This window comes from Numida meleagris, chromosome 6, assembly GCF_002078875.1.
Source record: "Numida meleagris isolate 19003 breed g44 Domestic line chromosome 6, NumMel1.0, whole genome shotgun sequence".
Lineage (NCBI taxonomy): Eukaryota > Metazoa > Chordata > Aves > Galliformes > Numididae > Numida > Numida meleagris.
In genome coordinates, this window is record NC_034414.1 from 13,343,006 (window position 1) to 13,370,770 (window position 27,765).

At 47.3% G+C, this 27,765-nt stretch overlaps 1 protein-coding gene across 2 annotated transcripts in view; it reads right to left on the bottom strand.

The window, feature by feature from the left end:
* Positions 1-20,668, bottom strand: part of SLC22A18 (solute carrier family 22 member 18) — a 53,469-nt gene extending 32,801 nt beyond the window's left edge. For both annotated transcript variants that reach the window (XM_021402782.1, XM_021402781.1), the window contains exons 1-4: positions 19,648-20,668; positions 18,937-19,034; positions 16,991-17,136; positions 15,620-15,752 (exon numbers count right to left, since the gene is read on the bottom strand). In XM_021402782.1, coding sequence (XP_021258457.1) covers positions 15,620-15,752; positions 16,991-17,136; positions 18,937-19,034; positions 19,648-19,830 — 560 coding nt within the window. In that variant the 5' untranslated portion in view covers positions 19,831-20,668. The remainder of the gene's footprint in view (positions 1-15,619; positions 15,753-16,990; positions 17,137-18,936; positions 19,035-19,647) is intronic.

Below are 27,765 nucleotides of genomic sequence, written 5' to 3' on the forward strand. Positions count from 1 at the left end.
AGCCTCTCACCCAGCCGTGTGCTTACAGCAGGATCCTGCCCAGCGCACCACCAAATGGCAGCAACTGCACGCTGCCCCATGGTCTCGTGTGGAAAATTGCTGGCAGAGTCTTTGTTGGTGCCTTTAGTTGCAAATTAGCAGCTGGAAACTAGGAGGGGTGAGAACCGTGTGAACAGCCAGCGGTCTGCAAAGGAGTATGGAAACCTCCGATGAAACATTCAATGAGCAAAGCAATGGCATGCTTGGTTCTGCTGTATCCAGGAGACTTACGGTTCAAGACATCTTGTTGTTACAAGAGCCAGAGGCCACATGCATCTTTGGCAGGACGTCTCAGGGAACACCTGTGTTTTACAAGGGAAGGAGTTACAGGCACCTGAAGACAGCAAGGGGCTGTGCTGGTCAGCGATTTGCAGTGGCAATTAATTAAGACTGATGCTTGTGATATCTTGGAGCCGTTCAGAAGCCGGCTGCTTTCAGGGCACCAAGCAGCTCTGGATACACCGGTTGTTGAGGAGCTTATTTACTTTTTGTGAGGATATTAATGTGCTTTTTGTTTTTTCTTTTTCAGAATGGGAAAAGAAAAAACATGAACTTCAAAGTACTATCAAGCAGAAAGAAGCCTGTTAGATGCACATCTGGGGTGGCTGAAGTATAGAGACCTACAGACCTGGATCTGCTTGGCTCCTTTTAACAGTCCTTATGTGAAGTTTTCCTTCTTTACATACAGAGATAGACCTGATAACAGCAGCAGGTGAAAAACTGACAGTTTATCTTCACAACATCCCTATGGGACACAAAGCAGGAAAAATGAGACATGAAGACCCGTATGCACAGACAAGGACATGAAGCACTAAAATGTGTCCCTGCAAAGTCCTAAAGAGATTGCAGCAGGGGAAAAAAAAAACACCTTAAACAAAACAGGTCTCACACATGCAGAATCAGTCTCCATACTAGCAGTGTAGATAGGATGGCTGCCAAAACCCATCAAAATGGCAGAGTTTGGTATAAAGAGCCAAGCCATAGAGTAGAGATATGAATTAGCAACAGGAGAGGACTTGAAATTCATTCCTCTTTAGTAAGTCATCAGATAGCAACAAATGAGGACTAGAGACAGTGTGGATTCAGCACCAACAGCTTTGCCTTTAATCCCTATTTCACATCAGGACTGGTTGCTAACCTGGCCTCAGACAAAGGCAGCTTTTTGCTAAATGATGCAAACTAAGTACAGCTCGCTGTATTTACAAATGTAGCCAACAAACCCTGTATTTTTACTACAGTAATAACAAGACTTCCCAGAAGGAAAACACTAGAGCATTTGAAGGCTTTAGGGACGTTCTTTCTTTTCAGTTAAAATTTGCTCTTAATTTGTCCCACTGATTTAATTTTTGGAAAATCCAAACGTGACTCACTGAAGAGATGAAAGTAGTGAAAGACCAATGAGCATGTGGAAAAAAATTATCCCAGAGGAAATATCTGCCTGAGAGTCCCCCCCGTGGATACCAACAGCCAAAAACTGATTGATTGAGCTGCAAAGCCTGACCTTGACTGGTATCTAAAGGAATAGCACATCCTGCTGGCCAGAGCACCTTTACTAAGAGTGGTTTGGCCCTGAGCTATTCATTGGAAAGTCCCAATCATGAGTGCAAGATGCAAGTAGAAAACAAAAAAGAAATGGAAAAAGACCAGGCAGGACAAGCCTCAACATGCTCCGTTTGTCGTCCGCTCTTGGCCCAGCTTACCCGCATTACCATTATATCCTCATTCCTCAGAGCAAAATGAGTTCAAAGAGACAATAAAACCCTTTTTAGTCTTGCGCTTGGCAGCAGCGTCACTGAAACGGAACTGAAATGACTCCTGGAGATAAGGCGACAAAGGAAGTTAAACTGTTCCCTGTAGCTTGCCGCTGGGAAAATATCAGTGCAGAAATAAAAGCACTGCTGTGCATGTGGCTCCTGTCTTCACCCAAAGAAGTTAGACCTACTCTGTGGTTTTAAATGGCATGGTATTTTATTGCCAGGAGATGGGTAACCCTTTTGGGGTACGATTCAATAAACACTGAGTTCAGGTCCTGAGAAACTGGGGTTGGAGTTCTGTAGACCACAAGACAGCTTTGGAAGGAGTCAGTTACTTGAGCAGCCACCAAACTTGGGGTTCCCACTGCTTCTTTAATTGTCTCTTCCATACGCCAAAAAAGGAGCCCCAACCATGCATCTGTGATCATGGTGCAGCCTTTCCATCTTCAGTGGTGGGACGAACAGGACTCCAGTTGTGCCCCTTCCACTCAAGAACTACAATGGCCAAGCTTTTGGTGGAAAACAAGGAGACAAAGGGCAGCTCGGGTCAGCTTAGCACAATAAAGAAAACAAGGAGAGGTGAAAGGCAGAGCAAAGAGCATGGTTGGGGTGGACCAACATCTGTGAGGTGTCCAAGAGAGCAGCACCCAATCCCATCTCCCTCCCAAGTCAGATTAACACGAACTGACGGTGCAGGGCATAACAGTGCTCCAGGAAGCAATAAAGCAGCAAGGGGAAAAAAAAAAATCACTGGAATTGCAGCCAGAGCTATCTTTACCTCACTGCTTAACAGGACTAGAGGTTTTGTACTGCTGACTAAAAGCATTACACACTCAACAGCCCTAGACAGTGAAATATTCGACTGCTACAGCCCTAGACATGAATGAACAAGATAGGCAGAAACAGAAGGCCTCATAACCTATTACTAAACTGCCCAGAAATCATCAAGCAATTAAGTTGCAAGGTTACTAAATAGTGAAGCAATGCCTTCTTGTATTGTTTCAAGCCTATTTCACCAAGGCTGCCCTCTCCAGCAGCTCCATGTATCCCCAGAGGATGCCCTGATGCCTCACTACTGCTTTACAGTTGTGGAAAAGGAACAAACTCTAGCCCTGTGGACAGGCAACTTTGCTAATTTTAACCAGGCTGAATGAGAACTTAATTATCCCACTGGAAAGCTGCAAATACTTCAGTCTGACTCAGTTTGTGCACACTAGACTTCTTCCTCCCTTTCCCCATGTCAAGGAATTTCTTTCCACAGCAGTCAGGAAAGGGGCATATGGATGAAGGCGGTCATGAATAATCAGGGAGGGAACTTTCCAGAACAAGGCCGTAGTGTGAAAAAGGCTTTCTTCTGGGGCGACATTTGCATGACCGAGTGATGACACAAGAAGACCGCAAACAAAAAAGCCATTATACCCCTACAGCAGCTTTCAAAATCTCCCAGAGCTGACTCGGTCCTTCCCTTCTATGCCAAAGCATCTCCTTTTGGGGACAGGAATTTCAGCCCCATCTGCACCAGCATTTCCCCTTATGGACTGGAATGAAAAAAAGCCATTTGATAAATGTTCTCATTCCGGACATCAGCTAACAACAGACTGAGAAAGCATCAGACAATGGAAATTATATACATGCACACAGCCCCAACCTCATTAATATTCCTTTTTTTTTTTTTTTAATATACTGCTGCCTGGGGGCTGCAACTCCCCAGTGGACAGCACAGCTCAGCTGCCAGTCACACCCCGAATATCACAGAATCATTACGGTTGGAAAAGACCTCTAAGATCCTCTAGTTCAACTGCCCACGTACCACCAATATTGCCCACTAAACCACGTCCTTAAGTACCACATCTCCACACTTCTCGAACTCCAGGGACAGTGACTCCACCACCTCCTGGGCAGCCTGTTCCAATGCATCACTGCTCTTTTGGAAAATAAGTCTATCCTAGCCTGAACCTTGGACTTGATGATCTTTAAGATCTTTTCCAAGCTGAGCAACCTCCCCGCTGCCATTCCCTCTAGTCCTATTGCTAGTTACACGGGAGAAGAGGCCTACACAGCACTCAAGGTGCAGCCTCCCCAGTGCTGAGTACAGGGGGTGGATCACCCTCTATTTCAGATACAAGCCAGGATGCTGTTGGCCTTCTTGGCCACCTGGGCACACTGCTGGATCATGTTCAGCTGAGTATCAGCCAGCACCCTCAGATCCTTTTCCTCCAAGCAGTTTTCCAGCCACTCTGTCCCAAGCCTGTAGAATTGCACAGGGTTGCTGTGACTGAAGTGCAGGACCCAGCATTTGGTCTTGTTGGACTTCGCCCCACTGGCCTCATGAGTGCCAATGCTTACAAGTGGCATGTAAGAAGCCATTTACTGTCTTAGAGACTTGGTAGGACTGATAGGCATAATATCTGCTATGGCATGATGGATTAAATGTTAAGCAGAGCTGGGCAAGACAAACCTGTTTGCAGAGGATCTCCATCAGTGTGCAGCTGGAGCCACCTCTAAGAGGCAAGGCACCATCTTGCAGCAGTGGTGTGGAAAAAAGGGTACAAAGCAGTACTGCCAGAAAGTGAGAAAGCAGAAGAGAAAACAGAAGCATACTGTGCCCCCACAATAGCAGAACTGAGGGCACTAAGAGTTGTGTTAATACAGAAAATCCAGCAACAGGGCCAATGTGGAGAGTGACAGATAGGTTACTCAAAGACCTGAGAAGACCATACTCTGGCTAAAGAACAAAACCTTTTTCAAAAATAAAATAAATTGATACTTGAGCAGGAGTTGGACCAGATGGACCCAGAGGTCCCTTCCCACCTCAACCATTCCAAGAAATGCAGCCAAAGAAACCAGGCACGTCTTTGGGAAGGGAGTCCAAGTGCTACGGGTACTGCTGGGCACTGGGCCTGTGCTGGAAACCCAGCTGAGAGCTAACCGTAAATGCCTTGGAGTCTCCGGACAAAGCCCTATATTCTGTACATCATTTGTTGTGACACAGAGGGCTGAGCAGTGATGCAAAGCAGGCAGGCTCAGCCCTGCTGTGGAAAAGCAGCTGGGGATGTCCAGAGCTGCAGAGCAGGCACTGCGGGAACGATGGTGCTGGACCAAGCCCAGTCTCTGGAGCCCCAGGGGGTATGCTCAGCACTGGGAGCAGGGAAACCATTTCTCACCAGCATAGGAAGCCAAGCACTTGGCAACAAGTGAGACAGCTCTCCCCAAACTCCAGTTACGCAAACAGCTGCCTTCTGCTGGGTTTCAACATGCTCTGATGCTCCAAAAATAATTTCCTGCTTGATTTGATACCATTAGCAGGAGCACAGAGCTTCGCATGAATGGTCATGCTGCCTCATGCTAGATCCAGCTAGCCAATGGCTTCTAGAAAAAGCCCCAGTTACTTTTTTTTTTTTGGCAGACAGTCACAATTACACAGGAGGAAAAGGTAACTGAGAGATATAATAAGTCCTCTGCTCTTTCTCTGTAGAAAGTTTTGACACAAACCTGGACAAAAGCACCTGCCACCTTGGTCTGTCCCCCTGAGCCATTACCACAGCTGAGATTTCCCAGCCCTCACAGCTCAAACACTCACTTATGGCACATAACCAAAACTCCACAGCCAAGGAGCAGTCAGCACCAGCAAAGTTCAGTGACAACATCAGCACTTGCTGGGCGATCAGGAGCTGTGCCAGAGCTGCTGGGGATCCCTGATAACATAAGTACCCATAAACTGATATCACACCATCTTTCCTTCCCTCCTTGGTGCCCCTTTGGAGGCTTGCTGGAAAAAAGCCCAGCTCAGTGCTTTTGGAACAGCAATTCCAGTTCCGAGCTGGATTGGAATTTGGATAGCAAATTTGGCCCTGTGGTGTATTGGATTTCCTCTTCCCTGTTCCCAGCCATCTGATGTTCCTTTCCAAGGAGCAGCACAGGATCTGCCCTGGGGAGACTCCTCCAGGGCCTTGCATCAACAGTTCTTTGGAAATCTCATGAAGTACAGACAGTTAGCCATGCCAATGCCCAGCACATCATCATCATCATCATCACAGTCCGTGCCCTAAGGAGCGCAACAGCATGATGCCCCAACCCTAGTGCTCAGTACTCCAGGGCTTGCACAGGGGTAAGCTGCTATTTCCCAAATTTAGCTGAAGGAATGTTCAATAAAGAAACGAAGCAGCAAAAATAAAAGCTGCTGTAAAGGGGCATTCGGAAGCTTATAGCAGATTTACAAAACTGGAGGGAAGTTAGGGTTGAACACAGTGCATGCCAGCATGAAGGGGGACTGCCTAGCAGAGTCTGGAGTTCCATTTCAGCATCTATGGCTTTTTCCAATATTACCTAGCTGAGAAGAAGAGATCCTTGACAGCATGGTTTTCTGCTGTCTTTCTTCTCCTCCTATTCTTTGAAATAAAGGTGTGTGACAGAACCCATTTATGCTCATACATTTGAAGCCCAAAGGACCATGAGGGACCATTTTGCTTTATTCTAACCACCAACTTTTCTTACCATGGTTATTTTCTAAGCTACACATTGGGTTATGAAAGATTCCCCTACATCACAATTTGAAGAAAGTGAGGTGTGAAAAACCCACCACTGCTTCTGCGGAGCTTGGACATAAATAAAAGTCCCACCTCCAGTCCCGCACAGGACAGTACTCAAGCACAATGGCCCTGGCTTTCATATTTGAGGAAAAACATGCCTCCAAGCTGCCCCAAAAGCCAGGTGGGACCTCTCCTATCACTGTGAGGAACAAGGAGAGTGACCCTGTGGAGAAGGTGGCTCTGCAGCTGCTGTGGATGTGGGCCAGGCGGAGGACAGGACTGGTGGGAAGGGCTCGAGCTGGTTTCCATGCTCAACTGACCCACGTCTGCAGCTGCTGCTGCTCCCACTGCTTCAGGGAGGGGAGATAGGCAGCCATTCAGCTTTTCCAGACAGAGCACAATTCCTGTTTACAGCCTCTGGGCTAGGCTTTTCAAAAGCAGGAGCTGGGTGTCTATTCTTGCGGGAAACCAGGTGTGTAAACAGTTCAATTAATATATCCAGCACACTGGGCTCTAGCACAGCAAAGAAGGCTAGTGGAGACAAGCCAAGAGCTCAGGAAGGAAAATACTTTTAAATAATATGCCTAATTAGAGATGGGCCTGAGCCAGAGGCCTGTACTTGAACACCTGGAAGAGCCCTGGGGAGCAGAAGTGTAACCTGAACCCAGATCCATATTTTGTAACTCGCCCATCTCAATGATGAAAAACCCACCCCTTGACTCCAGCCTCACAGGGGTCTCCAGGCAGTCAAAGCTTTGAGATCCAGCTTTCTGCTTTCAACCAGACTGTGGTCAAGTTGCTGCCTCGCGTCCCTCTCAGACCCACGCTGTGCCCTCTCAGTTCAGGCATTGCCCAGTTCTGGCTGAAAGATAAAACCTGCCCCAACCAAAGGCCAAGCAGCTGCACTCACATCTGCAAGCCAAGAATTGTCAGTGATCCTCAGTTTTATGCCAAAGTCCCAGAATTAGGGCTTGTTTAAGAGGCATGACCTCCTCGGTGGGGAAAGCCCCACATGCCATGCACAAAGCCTCACAGAAATGGCAGACTGGTCTCTTTCTCCTGCTTATCCCCCCTCTCAAAGATCTCCAGGACAGAGAGATGCTATACTTCATAGAATCACAGAATCATTTGAGTTGGAAGGGATCTTTAGAGGCTATCTAAAGCAACTCCCCTGCAATGAACAGGGACACCTACAGCTAGATCAGGTGCTCAGAGCCCCATCCAGCCTGACCTTGAGCATCTCCAGAAATGGGGAATCCATCACCTCTCCAGGCATCTACATTTCTGTCTCTTTTGAACATGGATATTCCTCATAGCACAATCCCATCTGACAAAGAGAGGTGAGCGCCGTCCCCACCAAACCTTCCTGCCACCATGTGCTGTGCACTGCAGGCAGCTCACCGGACTGACTAAACATTTACTTTTGGATGGCTCATTTCCAAAGTCCAGAAATAGATCATCACCCACAATTACAAAGTGCCTGGGTGTGCCATCAAATCAATTCCTTGCCCCTTTATAGCGTGCCATTTGCATTCCTGTACTTTACATGTCACACTGCCTCACTGCTGCCTGGCGCCGAGCTCACTGCAGCTCCCATTGCACAGACCTGCAGATACGCAAGGCCTTATCTCCTAGCAGGACTATTCTTGGTAGTTATTAAACAGGAGGGGTTTGCATCATCTGACCTTGGGTCCTACTAGGTTGAGATATTCTGCAAGAACACGGGGATTTTTTTTAAATTTTGCTTTCCCTTTCCCACCAGGCTCTTGGCCTCTCACCTACATAGGATGAGGCATAGCTGAGGCACAGATGGGATTTGGATTTGCTCACACAGAGTGTTGCAATTGCTCATTCTCTGGAAACCTTTGGAAAAATTTAGCTTTGCTGCTATTTAAAGCAGTTTTACACCACTGATGTACTTTTCTAGCTATTGTGAATTCTTCCCTGCCACAGCTGAAAACTCCATTTCAAAACCATAAAACAATGAAAAAAATAATACAGGCCTCATATAAAAGCATGAGAAAAACTCCATGAATACTTAGAAGGCCAGGAGACTCCATCTGAAGGGCGCATGTCATGAAACACCACGGCAAAAGCAGAATGATTCAACTTTTGGTAGGGCAGGCAGATTACAATCAGGCAATTAGATGTCCCAGGCTGTGTAACAAATCACATGTGGCAAGAGCACATGTGGGCATAGCATGAGGTACGATCGTGCTGCCACCAGCACCACCGTGAATATACATTACATGTCAGTGCAGTCCCCTCAGGTTACCCTATGGGCCTTCTTCCCCAAATGATTTCAAAATGTCTTTTCTAGACATCAGTAGGTCCATCTAGAAATAGATCTCTTCCTGCCACAAACAGTAATTCTTAGAAGCAATAGGATAAGAAGTAATGGCCTTAAGTTGTGCCGGGAGAGGTTCAGGTTGGATATTAGGAAAAATTTCTTCTCAGAGTGGTGAGTTGCTGGAACAAGCCGCCCAGGGAGGTAGTGGAATCACCATCTCTGGAGGCATTCAAGAACTGTGGAGATGTGGCATGAGGGACATGGCTAGCAGGCAGTATTGGCTGTAAATGGATGGTTGGACTAAACGATCTCAGAGGTCTTTTCCAACTTTAACGGTTCCACAAAGGCTGGGAAATATCCAGAATTCTCCATCATCTAAAATCCAATTTTGTCTGTACAAAAGAAAGAGGAAAAGAAATCCAACTAACGTAGACTGCAGATAGTGTGTTACACAGCTTTATGTCAGGGAAGAGCCTTTCTACACTTCTACGGGAAGCAAGTCTGAAGCACGAACCTTTCACTCTTCTCAGCTTTAATAACCATTAGTGTCTTTAGTTCCACCTTTTTTTAAGCCTGAACTTTTAAGAGCCTGGCCTCCCACAAGCATTTCTCACAAGCTCCTAGATGGCTCTTCCAAGGGCATTTATAATCAAGGTTTTTTTTAATCATTATTGTTTTTTAAAGAAATAACCTGCAGAAATCTTTTAGGCTTTTGGAGGTTTCATTCCTTCCTCTACAAATTTATTTACCCAGAGCTTGATCCGAAACCTAACTGAAAGGAAACCCTTCCAATGACTTTTAAGTCCCAGATCACATACCCCAGGGTGAAAGAGAAATGAACCAATTCCCATAAAAATAGAGATGATGCAGATTTTGAAAGGGTTTAAAGTTAGACCTCATAAAGCAGCTAATCCAAGAATTTCATCGTAGGATATCAGAGAATAAAGGAATATTTATTGAGACTGAGAAAGATAATACCGCATACAGACCACAAAGGATTAGATATCTAAAGCCATCACCATCAAGAAAAATACATTAAAGCTGAGACAATACTTGCTGCTTTAACAAACAAACAAAAAAAATCCAGATGCTGCCTCAGATGCTCAAAAATACCTTATGCTTTTACAACCTGAACCCACACTACATGAAACGGACCAGATTTCTACAAGTGCTGAATTCTCTTCTTCTGAAAATCCACCTCAGACATCCCCAAGTGGGAGACTGAAGGAGAGTCGTGGTAATTTCTGGACTGGAAGGTGCTGGAAACACTTTCTCCCTTGGTTGCAATAACATAGTTTGCCAGGGTAAAGGGACAAGCCCTAGCAAGCTGGGCAAGCTGGAGATGGCCATTCAGAATCTCCTGTGCCCTCTGGCAGTGCTCTGTGCCAGGATGCTTTGCATACCTTCAGCTCTGCTGCTGGTGGAGCAGCTGCAAGCAGGGTTTCACAAGGAGCCTGCCATGAAATGAAAGCCCTGGGTGGGGCCTTGGAAGCTGGTACAGTTCATGCCCAGGTCACAGTGCTTTTATTTCCCTCTGAGCACGCCTGACCTTCACCTGTGGTGGCCCGGCATGTGCAAGAGGGTGCTGCACTTCCTGTCCATCCGGCAGCTTACTGTTTGCCTCATACACCTGGCCAAAGGTTTAATGCCCAACCCCAAGCTTCTCCAAAGGGCTGCTTTTCTAGTCATCCTATACAGCAGCTTTATTTCAAGAGAACAGGAGTAAGCTCCTCCTTCCTTCCACTGTGAATGAAGGTCCATCTAGGAAATGCTTCTTCCGCCCAACCTCAGCCACTCGATTTATCATAGAAGGGCTTCGGTTGGAAGGGACCCCAAGGATCATTGAGTTCTAACCCCCTGCCACAGGCAGGGCCACCCCCAATCTGCTGCTCCAGAAGCCCTGATAGATCTAAAAGCACTAAGCCTTTCCCCACAGACCTCATCCCTCAGCCGGAGGTCACAGCTCACAAATCCCGGTTCCTCCCAGCCCACCCTTCCCACGTCAACCCTACACATTCATCCCGATCTGTTGTCCCCTCCCTGTCCGACAGTCCTTACTACACACCCTTCCTGCCCCAGACTTCCCACTCTTCTGCCACATGTCTGGGTCATTCATCAGGGCAGGTCAGAACTCAGTGTAAGCATGACCCTTCGAGTCTGTAGGATTAGAAGATGAGAATGCTATCCGTATTGATGAGTGCATGCATGACTTGAGGAAGGCTACACCATCCCACGGTGCCCTCCAGGTACTCCCCAACTCCTGCTGGGCTCAGCCCTGCTCTTCAGCTCCCTCCTCCGGTGGCTCCAACCACACCGAGCTTTATGGTGATTGACATTCCATTTTTTTCCTGCTGCTTTTCTGAAATAGGAGAATGCTGGCACATGCTTCTGATAAACAATAAAAAGACACACATCCCCCAAATGGGATGTCAGCTGTGCTCCCAAAGGCTCTGCCTGCCCAGGAGAGGATACAACCAGAAAAACGGGCTGTGTTCCCGCAAGGTAGGGGATATTTGCATACACACATCTCATGATGGAAAGAGTCCGCACCCCAAAGGCTGTGTAATCCAAATAGCGGTACAGAATATGTCTTAGGAGAGGGAGGGAAGAAACATCTCATTTCACCCATTCTATGCCTGAGGAACACCACTGCAGAGGGAGGGGACAACTTACATCACAGGAAAACTGCAGCAGAGCCAAATCCCAAATCCCACTTCAGGGACTTAACCTCAGCCTATTCTGTGCTTTCTGTGTAGTGTTAACAATGAAAACAGTATTTCCCTGGATTTCAGTCCTAAGCGATACTGCTGGATTTGCTGCCCAGTCATGAAACGTTCCAGGAGTGGGAAGAGCAGATGAAGCTCCAGTGAGTCATGAGCAGACACTGCCTCATTGTACAACCAGTGTGATCAGGGTCACCTCCTGCCCTATGCGCTGCCTCTCTATTGAGGTCAGGCCCAAAATACCTTCATGCCTTTCCACAGCATTCTGTTGTTTTGTTCCCTTCTCAACACAGCCTTGCAGGAAGCCAGCTCACAACCTGGTCACCAGGCCCACAAGCCAGACACGTGCTTCCCTGAGCCGTTTCAGGCATGCTTCCTAAGCAGGTACATCCCATTCCTCTCTGCTGGCCACCTAGAGCCTGAACAGTAGATTTAGGTGTGTAGCTGCCTCCACTGTAGATGTCTAAGATTAAGTGAACTCCACCCAAAGTGCACGGAGGCATTCCTCATGCTCAGGAATAGGTTAAACAAGTCATCAGGCATGGAAAGCTGAGCTGTAGGAGATGGAGGGGAGAAGGCGGCCAGACCTCAGCCTCAGTCCAAGAAGTTGTGAGGGGATGAGGTGCAGGATCCTCTATCCAAGGCTGTTTAACACAGACCATACAGACAGTCTTTGGGACGATGGTTTCAGCTTTGGAAGCTATCGTCATGCAGAGTAAATGAGAAGAAATGCCTTGAACCTCTTGGCCCTTGTTGTTTTTTTCGTATTTATTTCTGCACCTTCCCTAATCAGTCAGCTCCCCGCCTAGCAGCCCATTTCTTATTCCCTCCCCATCTCTCCCACGCACCCCAGAGCCTGACTGATGGTGGCAGACGCTGCAGCTCAGGCACCTCCCTCTCCCCAGAGCCTCTCGACACAAAGGACAAAGCAAGGTCTGTGCCAACGTCACCGATCGACATCATTCCAGGCAGGGAAATGCCACGGTTTCTTCTGGAAGGGAGCAGGAGCAGCGCTGTGCAGCAGAATGCCTGGCTTTGTGCAGGAGCAGAACGCAACCCCCTCACCCTCTGCCACGCTCACACCCGCCTTCCCAGCTCCCAACCTTCAGCCCTTTCAACACCCACAGGCTTTCCACTCGGCCGCTAAGTGATGAGAAATTCCCTGCCAGAGGACACAGTTCAAATGGATTATTGAAAAGAAACGCAATTCCCTACTCCGGGTGAACAAACTCCTTCTTTTCCCCTTGAGGAAGAAGGGTAATAGCACAGCCAGGAAGGGAAATAAAAAACCCAACCATCCCCAAAGCCTGTTATAATATTAAATAAGAGACCAAAGGGGTTTGGCCAGGAAAATCCCAAGTTCAAAAGAATAATTGCTCCGAGAGATCTAAGCCTAAAGCTGAGTCACTAAAATGAAGAAATGTCTCCTTGTCCATAGAAAGCAAATAAATCTTGGGTCGTGCAGCAAAGCTTCTGTATGTCCTTGTTAGAAAGAAAGAAGAAAGAGAAGCCAAATGCAATTAATCACGGGCTCAGAAGAAAGGATGCAATCTCTGTAATTAGCTACCTTAGGCTCATCTTTCCACTTTTGAAAACTAATCCAGTCTCCTCCTCTCAACCCTTCACCTGCAGCACCAACACAAAAGCCTGCTACAAGTACACGGTCACCTCTCCCTTGGTGCATACACATCTGCTGCAGCTTTCCAATGAGTGCCCGGAGCAGGATAACCTTTGCACCGCACACCACAGAGCTCCTTTTCTCAGCCCCTTTTGTGGCTGGGCTGTGATGGAGCCTACAGACTCACCAACAACCTGGAGACCTCAGGTGAACTACTGGAGTTAGTGTCAGTCTAGGTATTATATCCACTATCCTCATCCAGCTATCGAATGACCAGAAAACTCCAATTAAAAAGCACATAAACATGAAAACACTTCCCAAACAATGATCACAAGCAGCTGTAGTTCTAACTAATTGCTTTATATCTGATCCTCAGGTGGTTTAAATCTGTCTGACCATTACACTGCCCACGGGAAGCTCATTCTCCACAGCTGCATGCAGTTTGTTCAGAGATGAGAGAACAGGGCTGTGTATTAAGAGTAAGGCCTTCAAAAATTAAATTTGAGCCAACTGGCAACCAGCTCCTTCATTTGCAAGAGGCAAAACTACATTTCACAGATGATTACTTCATTCAAAGCTTTGGAAAAAGGGGGGAAAAACTCAGTACTTCAGAGAAGAGGAAAGGCTGGAGCTGACGGCTACAACTGAGGAGCGGAGTCTGGATCTGACATCCAAAAAGGCCCACACAAATCAGAACAAGCCATTCAACTTCCTTCCTGGGGCTCTGCTGGTAAATAAGAGTCAATAAATATTAGCCTAACAATGAAAACAATAACAGACCAGCTCTTTAGGTCAAGTACATCAATGGTAAATACAATACAGTGGGCTAATAGCAACATGACATCAGCCGAGGAACCAAGACTGACTTCTACCCCCCCCCCCCCCTCTTGTATACAAACCACTAACATATGAATAATGCTGTCAACAGTCTGGGAACGCTTTGTAGCGAAGGAGGACAAAGAAAGCCAAGCGGACAGAAATCTCCAGCTTCGCTCATCCACGACACGGCAGAAATATTTATTTTCAGAGAACTCAATTGGGGCATTTTTCTATGAGAAAGGGAAGCAATTACACAGCCCCAAGTATGGCTGGAGTCTCCCTGTCCCAGTATGGGAAATGGAGAGGGATGCACCAAGAGGGACAGCGATCCCTGGGCGTATCCCTAACATGATGCCCACTCCTTTCCCTCCAAGGCAAGGCCACAGAGGCAGCCAGAGGCCATTGGTGATGCTACAGGGGCTGCTCTGTGGCGCATCACAGAAAAGCCCTGCCAGCACACTGAAGTTTGTCCTTTTTAAACAGGAATTCCTACAGTCCTCCCGGTGGGATGCACAGATCCTCACGGGGAAGATGGACCAGGGCTGGCCGACAGGTCCCGTTCCCAATCCTGCTATGGGATGGCAGGGGCAGCAGCGCCAGAGGCACCGCAATGGGATACTCCATCGGTCACGCGTGAACTGCGGGCTGAAGCTGCCCTCCGCCGGATGCGTGGACGTGGCTGAGAAGGGATTGTTAGTGACATCACCGCAGCTGCAGAACGAGCCGACGGTGACACCTAGCGGGCTCAGCGACCTGCTCGGCGCGGACTGCTTCCGAGGCAAGAGCAATGCCTGGAAACCGGCTTCCCGCAAATATATACGTACACATATATCTATTTCAAACCCTTCGCTCTGCACTGCAGAACAGCTATAATACTGGCAGAGGTTGAAAAATAAGTGATTTCCATGCTAAAATGAGTCTGCGAAAGCAAGCGTCCATAAGAAAAACAAAGTCAAATAAATGCTCAAGAGATTGCAGCCTCTCCGCACCATCCTTACAGAAATACAGGGGGACTTTCCCAAGAAGATTACAGCCACATGCGTTTCTCTGCCTGCAGAGTTCCCCGATATACTGCATATTTTACTTACAATGAACAGAGACCAGTAAATTCAATATAACCAGGAATTTCTTTTCTATTGCAGCACATAGAAGGGGACAGCACACTACAACGTGTGAGGCAGTAGAAAGCATACAGAAAAGCAGCAGATGTGCTTCAGCCTCCTCTATCTCTTCCCCTCCACATCCCAGCTTTGCTTTCCCTTTCTCTGACACCTTTCTCCATACTGAGCATCCCTCCAAGCCCATCAGTCTCTGCAAGAGGTTCACACTGCATCACGTTTCCATTTCACAACATTGTTAGAAGCAGGCTATGCAGCGCGCGCTGCTTTTCAGCACACATAGCTCCAGAAAGCACGAAGATGGGGGACGGCCTCTGTTTCTCACTTCAACCACTTTCCACTCTCATCTTTGCTACAATTAATACATAAGCAAGCAAAAGATGAGTTTTTTTTGTTTTGTTTTTTAAACAAGGCCTCTTCAAAAACAAAGCAAGTAGTTCTTTATAGCAGCACGGACAGCAAAATATTGAGCTCTGGTGTGATCCTCTACTGCCACCAACATGGCAAGGAGAGGTCTACAGCCGAGTTACCCAATCCAAGTGTTATTCGCAGTGGAACACAGAGATGCCTTTCAGCAGGGGTCAGGTTTGAAGCATTCTTTGTATAATCGACCCTAAATGTTGCCAAAAAGCTGCTAGTACAAGTTAGAGAAGTCTTCTAGCCACTCTCAATCCTACCAGCTTCCTCCATGTAGCAAGCAAGGCCACATCAAACAAGTAGATCACTCACCCGAATTTAGTGGAGAGGATCCCTCCCAGGGTAGAGCCGCTGATAATTCCTATTCCAAAGCAAAGACCCAGCTTCCCCAAGGCAGCAGCACGTTCAGAAGGAGCCGTCAGGTCTGTAATGACCTTCTGAGCACCTGTAAGGAAACAACCACTTGAAAGAAGCCTGCTGCAGTGCCCCAGCAGTGGGTGCAAGTTTATGGGCTACTGAATCATGGAATCATTAAGGCTGGAAAAGACCTCTAAGAGGTTGGTCAACCACCAACCATTCCCACCGTGCCCACTGACCATGCCCCTGAGTGCCACATCTCCACAGTTCTTGAACACCTCCAGGGATGGTGACTCACCAGCTCCCCAGGCATCCTGTGCCAGTGCCTCATCAGCACCTGCCACAGAACTGGCCTTGAAGCCCTGTGCTCATGCACACCACCTGAAGGAATTTGTTGGAGGAAGCGAAACTTCAACCCTTTCCCAAGTTGCCCTAAGAGGCTGACTCCCCTCCAACACAAACCATCTGCATGAGTTGCACAGACTTCCAGTAGCTACAGCTAGTGATATGGCTCTTACTAGAAACATCTAGGAAAGTCAGACTAAAGCAGAACAGTTTGTTGGGAAAAGTGGGAAATAAAAGCCATTTTTGTAGCCACACATTGCTGTGACTAATATGCTCCTTTTAGCAACAGAAATGGAAAAGGTCTCCTATAAAACTTCTGGTTGCAAGAAAGCAGATGAGAAGTTCAGGATAGGGCTTCTGCCAGCTGTTCACTGTCAACATTCAAATGGCAGTGTCCAAGCAGTATTCTCAAGATCATACACGAGAATAGATCTGGGACTACAGAGAAGCAGCTCTGCTTTCCAGAACCACTACACTGGGTTCTACAGCACTGTAACACAATGGAAAGCTCAGCAACGACAGCAGAGCAGCAAGGTTCTAGGCTGCAGCAAGTGAGGATTTGCCCAAACACAATAGCCATAGGCACAGAAACAAAGGGAAGAAGCTACTTACCTTTGGAAGACCTCAAACAGGCAGGGATCTCCAGCAAGATGCCCTTGCCTCCACTGCCAACCCTCAAATGAGGTCTGGGAAGGGGTGGATCCTGACTCAAACCCCTTCCGGTCACTCAGGAACATTGCTTGCACCTGAGCTCCCCTGGGTTGGTCCTGCCTTTCTACCAGGTGCTCAATCACTGGATCAGGCTGTGACTTAGCACTTCTGCTACAAGTACCACTACAGGTGCATCATACTTTCATTGTTTCAGTCCCAGTGCCCAACAGATGTTCTTTCATGGTGCTGGCTTCCAGTAACACAAGCACAAAAAGAGAACTCTGGCAATAAAATCAATTTGGGAAGTCCCTCAGCCCCAACTGACCTTACCTGGCAGTCCATGCATGAACACTGATGGCAGCCTGGAGAGGAAGAGGATGGGGACGCTGGTGGAGATGGACAGGAGCAGGAAGAATGCACTCGCAGATGCACAGGAGAGAGTTAAGGCAGCTCGGCTACCAAACTGATCTGCAAGCCTAGAGCAGAATTGGTGAGAGGCTGTCACAAGTGAGATTGTACAGGACCATCCAGAGGGATGAAGCTGTTCAGCAACCTTGGCCACATTCACTGGCCCCCTGCAAGAGCTAATGGGGATTCCAGGAGTGAGTTTACTTTGCAACTCAGAATCTGTTCAGACTAAGGAATCAGGCTAACATTTTTAGTTCAGGTTCAGTGGTAACTGAAGCTGCTCCAGTTTATTTCTAGAGGATGTTCAAAGCGTCAAGGAAAACCAGATAACTTCTTATTTAGGTTCAATAAAGACTTGACGATAGTGGGTCAAATTTGCTTCTGTTTAAGGAAGACAAAACAAATCACAGCAGTCCCATCAGGTTTGTGTTCAGATTTTATTCAAGTCCTTAGTTCACAAGATGCTTTGACAAACAAATTTGATGAAGACCAAGAGTGCTATAGCATGGTTCTTAGCAGCAGGGACTAAGATTACCACAAAGCAGACTTGTATTCATGGGGCTGTTCAGCCTGGAGAAGAGGATACTTGGGATCTGATAGCAGCCTTTCAGTACCTAAAGGAGGGCTGTAAGAAGGAAGGGGACAGACTCTCTAGCAGGGTTTGTCCTGACAGGACAAGGGGAAATGATGTCAAACTAAAGGAGGAGAGATTCTGACTGGAAGAATAAGTTCTTTACAATAAGGGCACTGGCACAAGTTGCCCAGAGAGGTGGTGGGTGCCCCATCCCTGGAGACATTGAAGGTTAGGCAGGATGGGACTCTGAGCACCTGATCTAGGTGTAGGTGTCCCTGTTCATTGCAGGGGAGTTGGACCAGATGGCCTTTAAAGGTCCCTTCCTACTCAAACGATTCCATCGTTCTATGATTCCTCCCTCATTTTATTGAAGCTGCATATTACAGTTAGCAGACCAATGTCACCTTGCAGAACTATTAGTGCACACTAAAATAAACAATCAAAAAAGCTAAGAGAGAAAAATAGATTTTGGATATACCGGGTACAGACCAGAATCCCATGAAGGGAAAACGAAGCACACAGCAGCAACTTATCCGTATATCACTGCTGATCAGCAGCAGGGCTAAGGAGAAAAGCTAGCTTTTCTCAGTCTTATTTGAGTTTCCCATCACTAGACCACACTGCTTGCTTAAGTTTTTCTGCCTTTTGGGAACAGGCTTCCCAGTCACTCTAGGATTTTTCTTGCCATTTACACTTCATTAGGAACAGGAGCTTATGTCCCACGAGACAGGCAGAAAACCTGAGTCTTTTCCCACTCTTTTCCTCTTTCCGTAGATGAGCTTGTAGATAGAGCAGTTCTTAAAAATGCACCTGAACTCAAAGGAATTTTAACTTTGTATTAAGCTCTGACATAAATCCAGGGAGATGTGGCCACAGAAATAACATGACCTGCAGTCTTTTCACTGACAGCTCTACTTAACGTGAATAAATACCCTTTTCTCCCCTAGGTTCCCCAGTCAGAGGACATTTCTAAGGTTACAAGTGGCTATAAAATGCTAGCAAGATTAAGCCATTAGGACCTAGGCTCTGAGGACTCCGATGGCTTAAGCCTGTTTCCAGTATATTGTTACACTTAAATGTGTGCCATTAAACCGTAGCTATGTTAACATAAAGGCTGCCTCTATGTTGCAGTATTTCTAATTAGAGTGTATTTATTTTCCCCTTGGTCCTTTATGAAATCTTCAAACATTTCAGCAGGACCATGAAACAGAACTAAACTTTTTCACTGTTATTATTAAAATATAAGAGATTGGCCTTTTTCTGCCATGAAAAGGGTCATGGGTATTGTTCTCACCTTCCAAAAATGGGACTTCCCACAAGCTGGAGGACACCGAAGGTTGTCTGGAGGTACCCAAACCACACCGAGTCCAAACCGAGGCTCTTTGCCAAGTACTACAAAAATAAAAATACAAAAAACAATGGGTCAGGGGAAATGAAGCATGATACATTTCTGAATAAAGAGCCTCTGCATGTAGAGGATGAGAACTCCAAACTCTGAAGGGAGGTGCTTCCTTCAGCTTCCTCTGCTACAAATGAAATATTTATCATAGAATCATTAAGGTTGGAAATGATCTCCAAGATCATCAAGTCCAACCATCAACACATTGCACCATGTCCACTGAACTATGCCCTCGGTGCCATAGCTCCACGTTTCTCAAACACCTCCAGAGACAATGACTCCATCACCTCCCTGGGCAGCCTGTGCCAGGGCCTCACCTTTGTCTCAGAAAGGCTGGTGAATAAATACAGTGTCTCTAGCCTACACCATATACTAAGGGAAATCAGTAGAATGTGATCAAAACCATCAATTTTGCACCAGGTGACAAATCTGAATCACTTCTCACACTCGTGGTCCAACACAGCTGAATTTGAGGCAGGCTCTAAAGTTCAGGTTCTCCCAGCGGGGATGGGGTATTAAACAGCCTTCAAAAAAAGAACAAAGTAAACACGGAAGAGCCGCTTGCACCAAAGGCAAGAAGCGCTGAGCCCAGCAACCCATACTCACAGGCACAACTCCAAACTGCATGAACAGCAAGGTCAGCTCCACGGTTACTATCAGGTATGCAGCAAAGATCACCTGGCCCCTCCTGACCTCTCCCGTGGCATTGCTCTGCCCCTGACTCTCACTCTTCATTCTCCCAGCTCCTTCTTCACCCTCTGCGTTGTTTTTTCCTCTCATCATGCTCATGGAGCGACTTACGTCAGGCTGAAAAAAGGACGTGAAGGTGCGTTCTGATGGGGAACACAGAACACACGAAAGGTGCAAAAGCTGTGTTCAAAGTTCAAAGCTTAACAGTGTAAAGAATGCTGAGTCACTGTTCCGGGGATTGTCTTTACTTTTTTCTTCTCTCCTCCCCTCTTGTCAGGCAGGATCAGAGGCAACTACTCATTGAGCCCCAGATTTCACTGCTCAGCCTTGTCCTGGTGGGCTCGCTGCTTGGAGAGCCACAGAGAGACCAGCTTGGGAATGCCAACAGGGCTAAACTGGACATTGCCCCATGTGAGAACACATGGCAAAGTCTTCACCTCCTTAACTCCTTCCCTTCTTTCACTTTTGTCTTCATTTCAGCTGGGACAGAATTGTTTTCTTCAGAGTGCCTGGTATAATGCTATGTTTTAGTTCAAGGAGAAAAATAACGTTGATAACACACCAATGTTTATAGTTGCTGCTAAGCAGTGTTGTATAGAGCCAAGGCCCAAGGAGCTGGGAGAGAATGTTGCTTCTGGTGGCTCAGAAAATACAACTGTTTTGATTCTTCATTAAAAGAATATTCATTTTAGCTTTGGAGGCTGCAAACAAAGCTTACAGCAGAGCAACTATCTCCATGCCCTCATGCTTCTTGCAATAAGCTTACATATCCTCTGACCAAACACCAATCCTACATGCAGTTACCATTTCTCTCACCACAATCCCCCCCCTTGAGCCATTCCCCCCTACACCAGGTGCTGCAAATTGAGAGTGTGCCTGAGCTACAAAATGCTCACATGTGACTCCACTAAGACTACAAATTAATAGCCAAAGCCAAAACATAAATAAAAAGAAAAAAGTATCACATCCATACAAATTAGGAGGCTGACTGCAAACTGAGGAGTTAAAACAAACAAACAAACAAAATTCCTTTGTCCTATTTGTTTGGTTTTTGTTTGTTTGCTTGGGATTTTGTTTCCTTGCTTGTCTGCTCTCAGTTTTATTTGTTTGCTCATCTGCTGAAGCCTGGAGGTCTGGTTGAGCATTATCTTTATTTTAAAGAGGAACAGAAAACAGAAATTCCTGCACCCTGGCTTTGTAGAGTATGGGGCTCTTGGTGGGAAGAGACTTCAGGAAATCATCTCCTCCCTCCTGTTTGAACACACCAGCTCAGTTGTGGCTTTCCCTAGGCCAACTTTGAAAACACCCAGGGAAAGAGATTTGCCACTTTTCTAGTACCTAGGGAGATGTTTTTCATAATGACCAATCTACATGTCTCAAACTGCAGCCAGTGGCCACTGTCTCTTAGGATATCATCTGCCACCACTGAGATGCATTTGGCTGGATCACCTCCAAGCCCTTGTAGCAGCTGCAGGCTGCTGTTGGATCCCCTTGGACCACTCTTTGCCAAAGACGTTGGGGGCAGAGGGGTTAGAACTAGATGATCTTTAAGGTCCCTTCCAATCCAAACCATTTTGTGATCCCATGATTCTATGAAGTCCTGCAGACCCCTGACCTCCCTGGTAGCCCAACCAAACCCAGGGATGGAGAGCTGTGGGACCTTCTCATGGCATACAGTGAGATGATGAGAAGGTGAGGCACATCTCATGCTGGCGTGCAGTGGGGAGCCCAGTGTTTTGAAGAGGGCTGTCAGGCTCTGCCTCCTGGCGAATGTGGGGAGGATCAATGGTTTAATGTTTCACCAGGGACTGGTGCTGTGCCACTGGAGGCTGCAAGGAACAGCCTTCTGCAAACACATTCAAAGCATGAGTCAAAAAGCACTTTTAAAGAGTGACCCTCCTATGCCGATACAGACCCAGCTCAGGACAGCTTAGATGTCACATTTCTTACTGAAGAAGGAAGGTTACCCAGAGTGCATCCCAATTTAGCAAAGGATTGGTGCTAGGCATTGAATTTGTCTAAGTGCAAAACAATGGGTTTTTTTGCGCTTTGGGTTTCCTGCACACAGCAGCAACATTGTCAAGTAAAACTTCCTGGTTTGCACTGGGCAGGCACAATGCACAAATTGCCAACATTGAATAGAAGAGTAAAATTAATGACAGAGCTCTCTTTCCAGAGGTTTTGAGACAATCACAAAAACAACTCACGCAAATACAATGTGAAACACTGCTAACAGGAAACGTTGCTGACTTGGACGTGAAAAGCTGCAATATTTTGACTGGTAGGTTTATCTCAGCGGCAACTGGAAAAGGATCCCAGCGAGGCAATGACTTGAATACGCACAGCTCTCTATCAGCCACCCTCTCCCTCCACAGACAGCCTCATCCTGCCCAGGAACCCCATCCAGCCAGGGGGCTTGCCTGCTTCTGCAGTGCTGATGTACCATTCCTGATGGGTGGTGTACACTGGTGCTGCGTTTTATTCTAGAGGGTCTGTTCTGGGTCATCACATCACTGACGAGTCACATGGAAAGAGAGCGACTGATTTTTAAAGTGGGGGAGAACACATTATGAACAGAAGATGAATTTTCGTGGGTACGATAAATAAACTTGAAACAGATGCATATCCCAGGGAGACTGTGGCGAAAGCAAGCAAGGAGATGAGTGTGAATGCCTTGTGATTATACTGCAGATTAGGCCATTAGCTATGCATTAAGCCTTGACACTTATTCTCAACATTTTTAGCGTATTTACAGTTGCCCTCCCTGGTATATCTTTCCTGAGGCCTATTTATCTGGTAATCTCTGGAAAAATAGAGGGGGAAACCTGAGAATGGCTTTACAAAAGAAATTTGCAAAGACTTAGTGTTTATGTTACTTGGGAAGAAATCTTTCTTAAATCACTGGAAATGGGGAGCCTGGCCAGCTGAAAGTACTTGGGGAGGGGAAACCCACCCACGGCAACAGCAGCAGTTGGAAATGTTGGTTGAGAAAGGATAAACCATGAGGAAATCCATCCCAGATCCTTCCCTCCACCTGACTTTTTTTTTGACAGAGGAAGGTTAACGTGACCTGCAGCAACGCCAAGTGCTCTGGGTGGGATCCACCTGTCAGAACAAGATTTACAGCCTCAGAAGGGCCTTTAAGAGGCACAGGAGCGCTGGCCAGCAAGGAAGGGCAGCTCTCAGGCATCAAATCCTCTGTCAGTGTGAGCTGGTGGTCTCTCCGGCTATGAAAAAAAAAAAGCAGTGAGATAATTCAGATTCTGCTCCAGAACAACAACAACAAATCTGTTTGGGAGACACAACCCCCAGGGAACCATCCCTCCTGGTGATGCTGCTGAAGCTCCAAAGCACGGGAGAGGAAAGGGAAGCAAACTCCTAAAGAAATGCCCAAAGACCTTTGGGTCCACAGAAGCAGCCCAGGAAGGAGATGGAGATGCTCCTGGTAGAGAAACACTCTGCTAAGGGGAACCCAAAACACTGCATGGGCTCATGTTGCTCACACAAAGCATCGTTCCCTGCCCGACCCGAGTGGAACGCTGTGACTTGTGCGCTGAAAGATTTGTGCTGTTGAGCAAATAAGAGCGCATACGGCCCTGCTATGGCCAGAATTATGTCCCACGGTTGTCGACTGATTTATTCTTTTGTCTAATTGTGTTCACAAAGAAAAAAAAAAAAAACAAAAGCAGCTTGCTAATGAATGGAAAAAGAATCCACACGGCCAGTAAAAAAAAAAAAAAAGAAGAAGAAGAAAGAAAGAAAAAAAAAGCCATCTTTAGTTTACAAAACAGCAAAACAGCACAGTCTTTGGGGATTTTCATAAAAACTACAGAGATGGTCCAAATCGGCAATGAAATCAGATTCCCAGTGTCTGCAGAACTCTTTTGGCTCTTTCTACATGTGTATTAAATTGCAAAAAGCAATTATTTGTAATTTGTTTTTATAAAAAAATGCGGGTGTGCTTATTCTGCCTGGCAAATTGTTTTGTAAAATGGAAAAAGACCATTGTTCATTATTTTGGTAAAGTCTTTGTTACTTAGCATATTAAACTGCAAATCACACTTTATCTGAAATAGGGCTGGTTCTTATTGACTTTTGATGGCAAAGCCCCAAAGCTCCATCTAATACTGAGACCCTGTCTGGTGCCCTGCAAACACAACAAGAGCTCCAGACTCAGATGAGGGAAAAGAAGTGGATCCTCCTCAGCTCACAGCTGGGGATCCGGCAGCCGGCGGGGTGCGACGGCTCGAAATCACGAAGGAAGTCTGTGGAAGAGACTGGAATCACATTCGGTCATCCTTTGGCTTCCAGTGCTGCTGCTCAACCACAGGGCAGCTTCTCCTCTCTGGATAAATCAAACCAAAAGAGAACATTTCTGAATGCTGGAGTCTGACATCAACACATATGCACACGGGGTAGAGACTGTGTCAATTGTGAAAGAGTTTTGGAAAAATGCTGTGGCCTGCCTTCAGGAGTCACACCAAGAATAACATGACCACATAGGCAGAGAACGCGCGGCTCTTCGCACTTATCCCATCCCATCAGCTCTGGCAGTGCCCTGCTGGGACAGGATGGTGCCTGCTTCAAGTGGCACCTTGCTGAGGTCACTCCTCATCTGGTCTCACCTCCTGGGGCTGTCATGGCCACGGCCACCTCTGCCCCAAACCTCTCCAGGGCCTCTGGATGGCTCTGCCCTCCTGGGCAAGGGATGCTTGTCCCCAGACTTGCTTCTGGACAGCATCTGAAGTCCTGGGTTCCAAGATGGGCACATTGTGTATCTCAAAAGTATCATAGAATCATCACAAAACCATGGCAGTTGGAAAGACCAATACGATCATCCAGTCCAACCATCAACCCATACCTGTGACTGCTATAGAGCATGCCCCCACATGCCACATCCACACTTTTCCTGAACACATCCAGGGATGGTGGCTTCACCACGTCCCTGAGCAGCCTGTTCTACTGCATCACTGCTCATTGTGAGATGGAATTTTTCCATATATCCAACCTGAACCTCCCCTGGTTCAACTTAAGGCCATCACCTCTCATCCTATCTCTGTGACCCAGGAGAAGAGGCTGAGCCCCACCTTGCCACAGCCTCCTTTCAGGTTGTTGTAGTGAGCGAAGTACATTGAAAGCCCAAGGTTTATATCCAAAGAATATGCTGGATGTGACAAAAATGGATGCACACACAGACAAACACAGCCTCACATTCAGCCTTCGATGTGCAATGTGTCATTCAGCCCATACAGTACAGCCACCTCCTGGAATCACAGCGATGTCTGGAATGCAAAAGCTGTTTATCATCTAAATAACATTTAAGCCATTATAATTTATATGAGAATTGTAAATGATTTGGGCTGTATGAAGCTTCTTGTTGTGGTTTGCTGCAGGAATGCTGTAGATTTCCTCTGCAAACACTACATTCTGCAAACAATGGGCGCCTGAGATGCTTTCAGCTGGACTCGAGCCTCCTGTATCTACCAAAACACTTTCCTGTGTCAGAATCAGACAGTCGCCTGATTTATAACTTTCAGACGTTTGAGAGACCACCGCAACACAATGTAACCGCAGTCCCTCTGTTGGTTGGCTGGCCAGCTAAGCTGTACTCAGCACAAACCAAACGCGGATGTGTATTTAATGTTCCTGCTAATGCATGTTTCTGTGTGGGGCAATCAGAGAGCTGCAAGGCACACGTCTGTAAGACCTCACCCATCCCGCCCTGGGATAGTAATGCTGCATTTATCAGCAGCTCAGAGGCGGTGGCATTGACTGAGGTGGGCCGACACCAGCAGTCACATCACTATACCAGCATTTCTACATGGGCTCACGGTCTCGCTTTTACTTAGGGATACAAGAGGGATGGTTTCCCTGCTGCTTTTTGGTTCGAACCACAGGAAGGCTTTGGAGACCCTTTGCTGCTCCCTCTGCACCTGCCCTCAGACTGAATTTGCTGGAGACAAAAAGAAATGAACCCTAATTTCCAGAGGCTTTAAGGCGCTCTTTCAAAAGCCCATTGCTTACAGCATTCTTCAGAAGTTCCAAACAACTCTAGGGCCACAGAATGAAATATCTGAGAACACAGCTGGTGGTTCATGCCAGAAGGAGTACTGTGTCAGTCCAAAATGCTGTCATGTGAAACCATGTGCATACACTTTGCCGTGTGGGGCACATGCTTATTTATAAATAATCAGCTCTTGTTTATGCTCTCTCCAGAACAGACACCATTCCTGCTTTTGTGACACAATCCTCTCTTTGGCTTTAAACAAAATGTGGGCCTCCCCATGGAACATGTTATTGCATGACATGACCAAGAGAACTGTAGAGCTCATGCTGGCAAAGCTGCTGGCCGGAGAACAGGAGGATATCTGCCAGCATCAGGGTGAAAGTATCTTTAATTTGTGAGATTAAGCTTCACTGAGAGCCCGTTATGAGCACATCCCTTTGTGCCCGACCCTCCTGGCCTCACTCACCCAAAGCTCACTCTCTTATTCTCATAGAATCAAAGAATCACCATCATAGAATCGCTTCAGTTAGCCTTAAAGATCGTCTGGTCCATCTCCCCTGCAATGAACAGGGACACCTGCACTAGATGAAGTGCTCAGAGCCCCATCCAGCCTGACCTTGAGCTTCTCCAGGGATGAGGCACCCACCACCTCTCTGGGCAACTTGTTCCAGTGTCTCACCGCCCTTAGTAAAAAACATCTTTCTTATATCCCCTCTAAACCTCCCCTCTGTTAGTTCAAATCCATTTCCCTTTTACCCTGCCACAGCACGACACCCGGTGCACCGCAGCGGGGTGCGAGGCGGCCCGTCCCGCAGCCCGGCACCGCCCGGCCCAGCCGACATTAGAGGGCACCATCGCCCCGCACATCGGGGCCGGCCCCGGGCACGGGCTGCGAGTATCTTCCACAGAGGAGTTTTGTTGTTATTTTTTTTTTTTAAACCTAGAGTTTGCATCCTCGAGGCGTGGCTGGCATCCACCTTCACTTTTTACTACCGTTCTGAATGTACCCAGGATGCAGTAGCTCGAAAGGTCGCTGAGCCGGTGGCATAGCCCAGAGTTCAGAACTCCAAAGTATCACGCAAAACTGCCACTGGTACAAATGCAAACCTGCCAACCACCCGTGATAACGAGCACCTTCACAACTCTTTATTCTACCCGCTCCCTCGCTTGATTTGCTGCACAAGGACCTCTCGTGGCACCAGCTCTTGGTAAGACTGCCTGGCCCGTTGATCTGGGGGCTCCCAGCACTCCTCTGGCCTTGGGATTCCCGGACACCTCTGTAAGAACACCTCCCTGCAGACGGACACGCATCCATCCGGATGGGTACATTAAAAAGGCACTCCCCACCCCACCCCAAGGGAAGGGCTGCACAAACAGGAGGCACGGGCTGGCCGATGCTGGGCGGCACAACGGCAAGATGCGTTCATGTGCAGCTCACCACGTCTTTATCATAGAATCACAGAATGGTTTGGGTTGGAAGGGATCTTTCAGATCATCCAGTTCCAACTCCCTGCTATAGGCAGCGACACCTCCTCCTAGACCAGGTTGCTCAAAGCCCCATCCAGCCTGGCCTTGAATGCCTCCAGGGAAGCATTTATGTGGGCTTAAAAGTTAGGAGAGGAAAATGCTGCGGTTTCCATGTATTTCTTCTCAGCGAAGCTGCAGCTTATTAATTCCATGCAGCCGAGAAGTGCTATTTTTAAAAGCAGCCCTCAGCTTGTTTTGAACTCTGTGAGCATCCCGCTTTGTTTGGGGGCAGTGCAACCAAACCCCGGAGCCAGAACCGACCCCGGGTCCTCCTCCCGCGCCTACGGATACTGAGCAACGTCTCCTCGGGGGAAAAAGGAAGGAAAAAAAAAAAGAGGGGGAAAGAAAGGATAAAAACTGACGGCGAGGACGCCCCAAACGCGCACACCTCTGGTGGGAAGGCGAGAGGGAGGGGCCGAGAGCAGCCCCGAGAGAAGAGGAAAGGAGGGGCCGGCAGGGAGCGGCGGCGGAGCAGCGGCCGCGGGCAGACAAAGGCGCGG